The 12348-nt window shown below is 41.4% G+C and overlaps 1 protein-coding gene across 1 annotated transcript in view; it reads right to left on the bottom strand.

The window, feature by feature from the left end:
* Positions 1 to 3887: 3887 nt before the first annotated feature.
* LOC147435410 (uncharacterized) overlaps positions 3888 to 12348 on the bottom strand; it is a 90234-nt gene continuing 81773 nt past the window's right edge. Inside the window, exons 11-15 of the mRNA XM_086488475.1 lie at positions 6775 to 6921; positions 6454 to 6584; positions 6083 to 6236; positions 5183 to 5297; positions 3888 to 4392 (exon numbers count right to left, since the gene is read on the bottom strand). Of these exons, the coding sequence (XP_086344601.1) occupies positions 4238 to 4392; positions 5183 to 5297; positions 6083 to 6236; positions 6454 to 6584; positions 6775 to 6921 (702 nt within the window). The 3' untranslated portion in view covers positions 3888 to 4237. The remainder of the gene's footprint in view (positions 4393 to 5182; positions 5298 to 6082; positions 6237 to 6453; positions 6585 to 6774; positions 6922 to 12348) is intronic.

Genomic DNA, 12348 nt, shown 5'->3' on the forward strand with positions numbered 1-12348 from the left:
TAAAAAGAGAGATGGTCAATTGCACATTATTACATTTTTTCTTTTCTTTGCTTCATTTCCCTTTAGCGTTTTCTTCTCTTTAGAGTGTCCTTTCACTATGTAAGTAGTGAATATATTCATTTTGAAGCCATTAGGTATACCTTTTAATAGCATTATATGCATTTTCAAGAAACAGATCACTTATTAAATTGGGTATGTCAAAATCACCAACCCTCTTGAACCAAGATACTATGTATGAATATGGCACTGGTCTCCACTTGGAAAGAACGTGGAAAGGCCAAGAGTACCTACATGATAACTAAGCATATGCTTTACAAATATGGAAACTTTATACCTCTTCTACTGGGCATTGGAATTTGTTTAATTGAGTTACCTTTGCTTTTAACTCTATTGATTATACTTGCAAGTTCATCTTCTTTCTTTGCAATTTTATAGAGTGATTCTCTATGCCTAATTTTCTATGTTTTGATTTAGCTCAAACATTTTTTCAAGTTTGTTATGTGTTTCATCGGTTATGTTTAAAAATCATAGTAACATAATGGTCAGCGTGGGATATCTTTAAAATGCCAATTCATCTTTACTCAAATATTTTTCTTGTTGTTGTTAAATGGATAATTGGGCTGGAGTGGCGTCACTTTTTACTTGTTATTTTGGAGGTGATGCTCTAACGATAGTTGATTTATGTTTTTTTCCGTAAGTAGTATTTCGCCTTGATTTTCCAAGTGTTAAAAGACTTCCCCATGGTGCAAACTAAATGAGCAAGGGAATGCTCTTGCCATTGCTTAATAATTTTAGACCATAATTATGAGCAAAGCATCCCCAAAAATATGCATAGGAACTTATAGTCCCTAAAGATGTTGTGCTCAATAATTAATAAAGAAAATGTGTGTTAAAAAGTGTGTAAAGAGGACATTTCCTTTGTGCATTTCCTCTTGGAGGCTTGATAAATGGTCTTTTGAAAAATTTAACCTCTGCTTTGTTCATTGGAGCACCTTCTAAGACGGTTGATCTTCTTCACCCAAAGCAACAATTGATAAAGGAAAACAATGAGGGTGTTTCAATATGTTGAAGTTTTTGCCTAACCACGGGCACATGGCATCTCCCACTGGTTGGCGAGTTCTTGCAAAAGCTCAACGTTTTAGAATGTTGTGCAAGAATCATCGCCTACCTTGAGCACAACCTTCGCAGCTCCAACATTTTGAAGTGCTCAAGGTGGTGGCGGCTGCATCAAGGTGGCAAGTCATTCTCCATAGCCGTTGCAAACCCACCACTATAATTGTGACATGACCCTTAGATTGTTGATGCTAAGTTTACCAAGTACCTCTATGGGAGCAGGCTTTTAGATTCATGCTAGGCACTTGATGTCTTGCAATGTAAAGGACCACTTATGGACCCAAAATATTCAAAGGTGATTTGAATTTTTAACAAACCATTCAACTAATGCCTAGGGGGATATTCATTAGAATAGGCATCAAAGTGACGACACCATTGTTCCAAGTGACTGGCAACACTAGAATCATATGCACTGTCAAGACTGCCAACGAAGTCCATTTCCAATAGATCAATTCTCCAATTGCTTAGAAAGTAATTTGTTGCATTAAACTTATGACCGTCAAGTTGCTACTACTAAAAACCAAATGGGTTAACCACCCACACGCAAAGCATGAAAGAAAAAGGGTTTAATTGTTGGAGGATTTATAAACAAATTGGGATTCAAACAAGATTATTATTAAGATTTTTTGCCTAATCCTCACTTTTGTTTATTACAAACGATGTCATCCAATGAGCAAATGACTCAAGAAATGATCTCAAAGGTTCACTCAAGCGAATGAGTAAGACAATAATATGTGTGTATGTTTCTTGAAATGCCAAATCAAACTTTGCCAATGTGATTACAAATGCAAATGAATTAATTTTTAACACACTCAACACCTTATAAGCCTAATAAGCCAAGAGCACGGTTGTAGAGTACACTTTCAATTCAAGAATGTGTTCAAGCTTTGCTAATTGAGCAAGGATTAGACTAGAATTATGTTGGATAAGAGTTTAGTTAATAATTAAAGGTAGGATTTAGAGGCGCTTTGAAACCACTTGCAAGTTAGAAAGGATTGACGAGAGAATTATTCATAATGCACACAACACCAAAATCACATTACATTGATAAAAGTGAATACATGGAACTTATAATAAAGAGAAGGACAGTGTTGGGGCTTACTCAACAATTGACCTAATCACTAGCTACATCTTGCCTAGGTAAATTGCAACCCCTACATTGGGGAATACAAAACATGCTTGTACTATTTTTCTCAAAATGTATGAAATTCTTCCATTTCCTATCACTAGCAATTGGCATGTTGAGTTTCAAAGTGGCACCATTGTAAAAAAAGACAACTATAGCCGTATAATAATACATGCCTTGTCTCCTTTCAAAATCTACCTATTATTGGTATATCTTTCACCTGCACCGTACTCACACCAATACCTCAAGCCAATGCAATCTTGTAATGTCTCTTAGGAGTTGTTAAATACCTTGGCATTGTTCTTTATGACTTTGAGTTAAAACAAGAGAGCACAATCTATGCATATGCCATAGAAAGCTTTTAATGAAGTCTTTGTTAAGGGGAACTCTTTGCAGATGTGTTCCCACCATTCTCTCTATATTATACATAAGCATCGCCTTCAAAGGAAGTATGGGTAGGCTTTATACACAATCCAACAATAATTTTGCACAATTATTCATAGGCTTTGCAAGATTTATTCTCTCCGGTTTTGAGTGGTCTTGAAATAGAAGCATCCGGTCAAGATCAAACATAAGCCAAAGCTGAAATTTTGAATGCTTCATGAGAGCCCAAACATGTAAACCTACGTTACGCAATCCCTTCAATTCACATGTGAACCTATGGTTCTTCACAAATTTTACTTTGTACTAAACTTCATCAAAGATACATTAGCAAAAAAAAAAGTGCCTAAAACCATGTTAAAATGGGGATTATTTTTACAACAATATTATTCAAATGACCACAATTTACTTAATTTTTATTCGTTTAGATATGGAAACGTTTGAGTCCTTTTGGACAGACTACAAGAGGTATACTCCCTGAATTTGGGCGGTCGGGGTGTTTACAAAAAATATATATATATATTTCGGAGCAAAAAAATTTTAATTACACTATTGTCAAAGCATTCAAAATGCAAGACATTCTATATCAAAAAATAGTAATACCACTTTGTACAAATTATAAAAAATGTCCTCTCTTTGAGAACCATGCTAAATTGAATGTATGTTTCACAAGGGATTATTGAACCCTTGAAATATATTTTCAACTTACAAGGTGGTGAAAGTAGTACATCAAAGAGGATCCACAAAAAACCCATACACACTCAGTCACATGCCTTACAAAACCGAATAATCAAGCCACTTGCAACATTCTAATGTTGGCACAAGAAAATGTGTGGGTGTGTGTGTGTGTGTGTGTGTGTGTGTGTGTGTGTGTGAGAGAGAGAGAGAGAGAGAGAGAGAGAGAGAGATGAAATGAAATGATATATTGACATCTACAAAAGGCCAAAATGACCCATGAGACCAACTGGTTAGAAACCGGTGAATCTAATACAAAGTATGTGTGTTGAAAGAAAGACTAACATCCTAAACAAAATGTTGTAGTGAAAGTGAAAGTGGGGGAAGATTAGAGACTCTCTAGTCAATACAAAGGTGCAAAATAATGAGGGATGCAAGAAGCTTAAGCTACTAAGAAGGGGATAATCCTCCAGTTCAGAGTAAATCCAACATCGGTCAGCCAATCTACACACACACACACACACACACACACACACACACACACACACACACAAAGAGAGAGAGAGAGAGAGAGAGAGCATTGTGTGGAGAGTTTGCAAGAAAAGAATTTGCTCTAGACATCAAATTAGAATAAAAGGCCATGCTCATTAACATGGTGTCATGGCGTAATGCCACAAGCAACAAGGCACAAATAATGAGAGAAGGTTGTTGAGAAGGCTATTACCAGCGAGTGGATTGCATCTTTCAAGCAAAGGGTGCCTCCCTCTCTCTCTCTCTCTCAGTAACCCTCTACAATAAAAGTGCCAATGAGGCCATTGCTCTATACAAGGCAAGAGTGGCCCTTCTCTCTACATCAACCTGCCTCACTATGTCCTTGTCAAAAAAACTACCCGAGTTGTCCTTTGATCTCAAAGAGCTCCCCGAGCATGTAAGATCAGCTGGCTACACCTCAGGCATATCACTCAAATAAAAGTCATTACCTTTGGATGAGAACTTCTCGTCTTGCCGTTCTGACGATCTTGAAACTATTCGCTTCAATGATTTCAGCAAGCTTATTGGGGAAGAGGATTCGGACGTAGTTGCTGACTCTGGATGTACTGCACAAAAGAGGCAGAAGCTTGAAGTAATCAGTTGCATAATACGATGGATGTTAGAAAGAATCTTCTCATAAATGGGCAGGGAAGCCTCATGAGAAAACCTTTGTCTACATGTGCATGCACATATATTTTATGTACATTTGTGCTTTGTATGTGTGTGCATGTTTATATATAAATCATATGTAGTTGACAACATGTACACACTGATCGGGAAAATCATTTTCCTAACCATACACGATTCCTTTTTATGATTTTTCAAAGAGGAAAATGTTGGAATTAAAGCTGATTTTTCATATTTTTACACTATTTTTCTTAGATGTTAGGCAAATATCTCATTTGCATCTTGCTCCTAAACAGGTATCAGTGAATTTTCAAGTGGCACAATTCAAGTTGGAGACACTTTTCTGAAATGTTGCATGTACATACATTTGTGCGCGCGCGCATTTGTTTGCGAAAAGTTTCTCAGCTTACAATTGTGCAGCTTGAAAATGCAATGATGCCGCTCAGGAGCAAGAGGAAAGGAGATATTCTACCTAAAATCTAACAAAAATAATGTAGAATTGGAAAAATTAGCTCATAGTTCCTCTTTGAAAAGGCCTAAAAAGGATTGCGTATGGTTAGCAAAATGATTTTTCCCAATCACTGGCACGTACACGCAAGTGTAGGTGTGGTGGCATTGACATATCACTAGGCCCAACGTTCATTCACGTGATGTGTCAGGTTTTATGTTGAAAATGTTATTGCCTAATCTTTGTGATTCCAATTGTTTGGAGAATTTAAGACAGCATACCAGGCTCTTCCATGTTGACTTCTTGAAATATAAAGCCATGGATTTCCTGCTGTTCCTTCTCCACTACAGTAGACTGGGGAGAGAGCGTACTGATAATTTGTCCTCCATGAATGAACTTTTCAAAAAACAAGAGACATGTCACGTCATCATCACTAGCTTTCCAACTCATCATACAGCAACACAACAGAAAACTACAAATTGTAAACATGACACTAAAACCAAAAAAATTAAGTAAACAGAAAACTGACACAACCAACACACTGAAGAAAGGAAATTGGCAAAAATGCAGTGCCCAGCTCGAAGCGTTCACTCTATCTGAACCCGTCATGAAGGCCTAATTAAAAACTCCATATCTTAAGTTTCCTCACACCCTATTTTAGTTCATATCTATAGTTTTCTCATGAATATAACACATTTTATTCTAGTTCAATTTATAGATGTCCCCTTTGATGATACCTTTCTGTATGTTAAAACTGAATAGAAAAATGGGGCTAAATAACCCCTTCTGGTGAACTCATGCGCTATGTTTCCATATTTGTGAGTAACACCCCCCCCGTGCCCCACACACCCACACCCACACACACACACACGTGCGTGCATAGGTACAATTGAGTACATGCTATTTGCCTACATAAGGCTTCCAACAAATGCTCCCATGCATGCGAGCACAATATAGATAAAGTACTGATGTAAGTGTGTACAAATCCACATCCTACCATAACTAATAGCTTGTACACAGAAATACATCACGCACATACAAACATTTAAACTACCAAAAATTCTGGTTACTTATAAAACAAAACGGATTACTTCTAATTTAATCCAATCATAAGGTAACACTCGACTCCAATAAACCAAACTCAGAAAGAAGATGAGAGATTCCGATGTACAGAAATTTACCCTAGCCGGTCTATGGCAATCTCTTTTATGCAATGACGGCCTAAACGTACATTCGGCAAGCTCTTGATTCTCCTTTTCTTTGCGTAAAGCCTCTATCTTGGCTTGTCTTCTCTCTCTATCTGACAACACCAGTCTGTACCAATGCCTGGTATTACTGCAAGGGGCAAAATCATGATCTTTCACTAAGTCTTTAGCAATAGACAATCAAAAGCAGTTAGGGTTTAGGGCTAAGTATTTTCTTTAATAAACAGAAAGAATGTGAGAATATTTCATGAGTGCATCAAAAGGGACTCATTCTTTGTTATATCGATTGAATACATTACAGACATACATTTATAAGAGGCTTTCTGACATTTGTTTCAGCACCTTACCCTGGCTTTCTTCGTCCAGGTGCTAGTTGACAAGAATGATGGTCCACTTTAAACTTAAATGGAAACTTGTCAATTTCTGGATGCTTTCGACAGTGCTTCAGGACCAAATGCGGTCCACGTTTTTTCTTCTTCTGGAAGTTTGGTCGATTATTCAGCAAGCATGGTCAACCAAATACGTGCGCAAAAGCACAAAATATCTGTTCTGTGATTACTTTAATAAAACAGGATATGTTTTTTCTCTTGTTGTAGAAAGAAAGAACAGCGCAAACAAGTTTATGTCCTGATAAAAACAGGTTTTGAACATTCCAGTACAGATTTTACCTGAACAGACACCATCAAATTCGAAAATTTATCGTAAGACAAGTGTCTCTCAAACCCAGCTGCAAGCTCCCTAACATCCTCAAGATCCTCTGTTATCTCGTCTGACAAATTCTTTGTATCAACTTTGGTCAAATCAATGTACCCATCCTGAAGATGCAATCAATCTCTCTCTCTCTCTCTCTCTCTCTCTCTCTCTCTCTCTCTCTCTCTCTCTCTCTCTCTCTCTCTCTCTCTCTCTCTCTCTCTCTCTCTCTCTCCACAAGAATTGGGCACGAAGATGGCCGACTACAAAGAAAACTTCCTACAACTATCTGAAGATGGATTTGTGATTCGCCCGGGTTACATGGATACCCACCTGTCTCATGGTTTGAGATGTGCTATTGGTCAGATTCGTACATCCTCACACCAGTTGGAAATTGAATTTGGCAGATTTAGGGGAATCCCACCTGAGAGCAGAATTTGCAAGTTATGCGGAATGGAGCCGGAGACAGAATTACACTATATATGTCACTGCACAGTATACTATGAGATACGTGGGCATTTTCATTGCCTCTTTAAAGAAGGATTTGGACCTCTAGATAGAATCATGCAATACCAAGATCAAAGATGCTTAGGCTTGTACCTACTGGAACTACATCGGCATAGGGATAATCTAATGAGAAGACAAAGAGCACTACGGCCTCAGAGGCAGATCACAGACTTCTTCGGATCGACAGAAGCAAGAGTGGAAGGGGAAGCAAGAGGCCAGCAGCCAACACAAAGGAGTACCCACATTCATACCAAAGGCACCCTAATTGACAGAGCGATTGAGCTTAGGAAATCGAGACGACCACAACCAAGATGCAGAAGCACACTTCACCGGAGGAGACTACAACAAAGGATTAGAAGCATTCTAGCCAGACACCCAGAATGCTCCTAAGAAGTTTATTTAATACTTTGTATTTAGTTTTTCACATTTACTTTCACACTTTTCACACTTAGTACTTTAGTACTAAGGTACCCAGACATTGTAACAGATTCACCACTTTTGTATCAGTTTGGTCTCATAGGTCATTCTGGCCTTTTGAAGACGTTAATATAACATTTCATCTCATCTCTCTCTCTCTCTCTCTCTCTCTCTCTCTCTCTCTCTCTCTCTCTCTCTCTCTCTCTCTCTCTCTCTCTCTCTCTCTCTCTCTATGTAGATGCAGAGCATACACTGAGATCAGAGGCAGGTATGAGGCCTTATTCAGAGGACAGCCCACTCTCCGAGAGATCATGGACTCTCGAGATCAGAGACAGCTCGGACGTTTCTTACTAGAGATACAAAGCCATCGGGACACACTACTACAGCCACGCACAGCTACACAGACAAAGGGGAGACAGTCGCAGCTCACAGACTTCTTTCAGAGGATTGCCACCCCTACCTCACCAGATACTCAGAGAGGAGTGACACTCCCACAGGCAGAGGTGAACCGAGCTAGACGACGACCACGAGTCACAGGCTACAGGGGCGTGAGCTCCCACCACCGACAGATCGAGGAGATCCGAGCCCGGGAGCGCCGTGCCACTGAGGAGCGAGTAGCTCAGATGAGGGCCGACCCGACAGCTTTCATCCGGGTAGCCTTGGCACCAGCCCCACCCATGTACCACATCTTACATCCCCCCATTTGTACAGGATGGAGCTAGATAGCTTGATGCATTCTCATGATTGTACTACCTTGAGCATATAGACATGCATATACCCCTAGAGATAGAGCTCCATCCCTCCTCAGATACTCCATTACCTACATTCAGTTCAGTTGTATCAGTTTTGTTTCATTTGTCTTTCCGATAGACGGATGACATACACACCATGTACATTTGATTTGTCTCATAGGCCGATTTCGGCCTGACATAGACGTTAAAAATCTTTCTTTCTTTCTTTCTTTCTTTCTCTCTCTCTCTCCCTCCTATGCACAGAGGTGCTTGGAGAATAGGAAAGAAGGGAGTGGATGAGAAGGGAAACATCAAAGAGAGAGCACTTATCATGCGTTTCCCGACTTTGGAAACAAGGAAGGAATTCTTGAAGAAGAGACCAGCACAAATAGCACATATGCAAGAGTTGATGCCAGAGATCAAGGCAGCAAGGGAGAAGGGAAAAATTGCCTTTTATAGAGGAGGGAAAGTAGTGGTTTTGGAAAGACGCACAGCATGACGGTGCGAGACATATGGGACCACACTCCGGATGGCAACATGGAATTGTAATGGATCGTATAGGCTGGATGTGGGTGCCTTTGAGGATAGCTTCAGAGATAGAGACATTGTCTTCTACTCAGAGAGACATCAGAAATCTGGACAGTTGATGCCACGTGTGACTTGTTATTCATGGGAGACAGCTTGTCAGCCAGACACTAGATCCCAGCATGGGAGTCGAGGTTCAGGAGGGGTAGCAGTCGTATTCAGGGACGAGTTGCAGCCGCTATTACAGATTGTCCGGAGAGATGACCAGGCGAGATACATGTGGGTGAGACTGAGAGCTGAGACGGGCAGATTCTTATACATTGCTATATGTTACTTTCCCCCTAGCACATCAGTCTATACCTCACCTAGAGGGCAGTCCCCTTTCTCTATACTTGATGATGACATATGGGAGTTCTCTAGAGATGGAGATATCATTCTCTTGGGAGACTTTAATGCCAGGACAGCCAACTCCCAGATGGTATTTTCTGATACCTCGGAGGAGATGCTTAGAGAGATGGATATATCGGAGATGGGGCTTGACAGACACTCACAGGATAGAGAGCACACAGAGTATGGGAGATATCTCATGGAGATGACGACTACGCATGGTTTGGCCATACTTAATGGTTTAGAGATTTTTCCTTCGTCTAGGGGATTCACATGCTTTCCACACAAACATGGGGCCAGTACAGTGGACTATGTCATGACTTCACCGAGCTTCATCTCTGGTATTCAGGATCTCAGTGTGGGACCTAGACCTGTTGGAGTAGCAATGGACCATGCTCTCTTGACTTTTTCAATCTCTTTCCAGTACAGTGCCTCTCAGACACCACGGAGGATTGCACACACACGGTATACTTTTACACCAGAGACAGACTCAGTTTATGTGGAGGAGATTTACAATCGGATCTGGGCAGCCGACCCTGTATATACCGTGGAGGAGATCACCACTCTATTGACGGAGATCTTGCACGGGGCAACAGCAGAGGCATACCCACACACTCAACCAGATCAGAGAAGACGTTCTGGGAACATGCCTCAGAATAGTTGGTATGATGAGGAGTGCAAAGAGATGAGAGTTCAGATTCAGAGCGAGCTTATACTTGGAGTCATTACATATAGACAGTCTCGGATTGCCCTTCGGCGTCTAGTGCGACGGAAGAAGCGGGCCTTTTTAGCCCAGATGGAACGTGATTTGTATCAGCTCTTTTTGAGTCGAGATTCAGGTGAGGCCTGGCGTCTCTTTCATGAGCACTCACCTCCTCCAGTGATTACTTCTCCTGAGACTTGGGGTCAGTATGGAACATCATTATATACAGTACCTAGGAAACCACCTTTACCAGACCGTCTAGAGCCATGTCCAGCCACTAGTACCTTCTTTACCACTGAGATGGTGAAGAACGCCTTGACAGGATGAGGACTAGGAGAGCATATGATCATGATGGTTTGGTGGCAGAGCACTTAATACATGCTAGAGATTTATTGTCAGAGGTTCTTGCGATCTTTGTTTAACCGTGTCATGTGTGAGGGACTACCCGAGTCTTGGAGATTATCTACTATTGTACCTCTCTTCAAGGCAGGGGACCCCACAGTGCCAGGGAACTACCGTACTATTATGATAGGGCACACATTGGCACGGTTGTATATATCCATTCTTGAACAGCAACTGAGTAAATGGGCAGAAAATGAGGGCATACGAGCAGCAGGACAGGCTGGATTCAAGAGGGGTTTTTCCACTTTGGACCATATTCTTACACTCAGAGCCATTATAGAGGAGGGTCGGGAACATGGGAGACGGATGTATTGTTGCTTTGTGGACTTCCGCAAAGCATTTGAAACAGTGCCGAGGGCCAGATTGATGCGCAGGCTACTGAAGTTGGGAGTACCCACAGAGATCATATGGGGGATCATGGCTTTATACGGCTCCGTGACTAGCCATGTACGCACTCTTGAGGGGATTTCTGACATTGTTCATTCCACTATTGGAGTGAAACAGGGGTGTCCTTTGTCCCCTACAATATTTGGTATGTATGTAGATGAGGTTCTGACTACATTGACAGAGAGGGCGACAAAGGCGCTCAGCTAGCAGGGACATGGATCCCTTTGTTATTATATGCTGATGATATTGTGTTGATATCAAAGTCACCAGAGGGCATGCAGAGACAATTGGATGCATTGCACAGCTTTGCAGAGGATAGTGGATTGTCTGTAAACCTTGGTAAAACCAAGGTCACCACACCACAGTGGGTCAAGAGATCGGCACCTACACTCGTATATGGTCAGGACACTGTGGAGTACACAGATGCATATACATATCTGGGGGTGGTATTCACGGGACCGAGGTTTACTCTGAGGAGAGCAACAGAGACTAGACTGTCCAGAGCCTATGCGGCATTGGGAGGGCTAGAGAGGATGTGTTCGCAGGTTCAGTTTCAAGAAGCACGAATAAAGCTATGGCTCTTTGATACTTTGGTTGCTTCAGCTATGCTTTATGGAATCCAGGTTTGGGGACCATCTGTGAATCATGACAGTTGGAGGAGCATGGAGAGACCCTTGGTATTTATGATATCCCGGATGATTAGAGCCAAGGCCTCCGTACCACATGCGATTATTCGAGCGGAGGTAGCCGCCCCTCCTATAGAGACTGAGGCTCTTACCAAATCAGTGTCCTTTATGCACAGTCTATGGGATACACATAAGATATACTAGATTGGCTCTTGAGTCCTCTAGACAATTAGCGATGTAGGGAGACGCATCATGTTGGTATGCGCAGATGACCTCATGGTTTCAGAGGCATGGTCTCAGCGTGGATAGATTGCCTCCTTTTCAGTATTCCCCGGATGCACCCTCACAGCCAGTCACACGGACGGAGATCACTAGACTCATTCGTTAGGATCTTATACAGTTGGACACCAGGAGGACATGGGTAGAGCCGATGCAGGAGTTGGGCACGAAGATGGCTTTCTACAAAGAGCATCTTCTCCAACTTTCGGGAGATGGGTTTGTGATTCGTCCGAGCTACATGGACACTCATTTGTATCATGGTTTGCGATGTGCTATTGGTCAGATTCGCATATCCTAACACCAGCTGGAGATTGAGACGAGTAGATTCAGAGGGATACCACCGGAGGATAGGATATGCCAACTATGCGATAGAGAGCCAGAGACAAAGCTACATTACATATGCCACTGCATTGTGTATTATGAGATACGAGGGCGCTTCCATTGCTTATTCAAGGAGGGTTTTGGACCCCTAGATAGATTCATGAGGTATCAGGATCAGAGATGCCTTGGCTTATATCTACTTGAGCTACATCGACATAGAGATAGTCTGCTGAGGAGACATGGACTATGACAGTCACAGAGACAGAT

This window comes from Adiantum capillus-veneris, chromosome 18 (assembly GCF_014529385.1).
Source record: "Adiantum capillus-veneris isolate H3 chromosome 18, ASM1452938v2, whole genome shotgun sequence".
NCBI classification, from domain to species: domain Eukaryota; kingdom Viridiplantae; phylum Streptophyta; class Polypodiopsida; order Polypodiales; family Pteridaceae; genus Adiantum; species Adiantum capillus-veneris.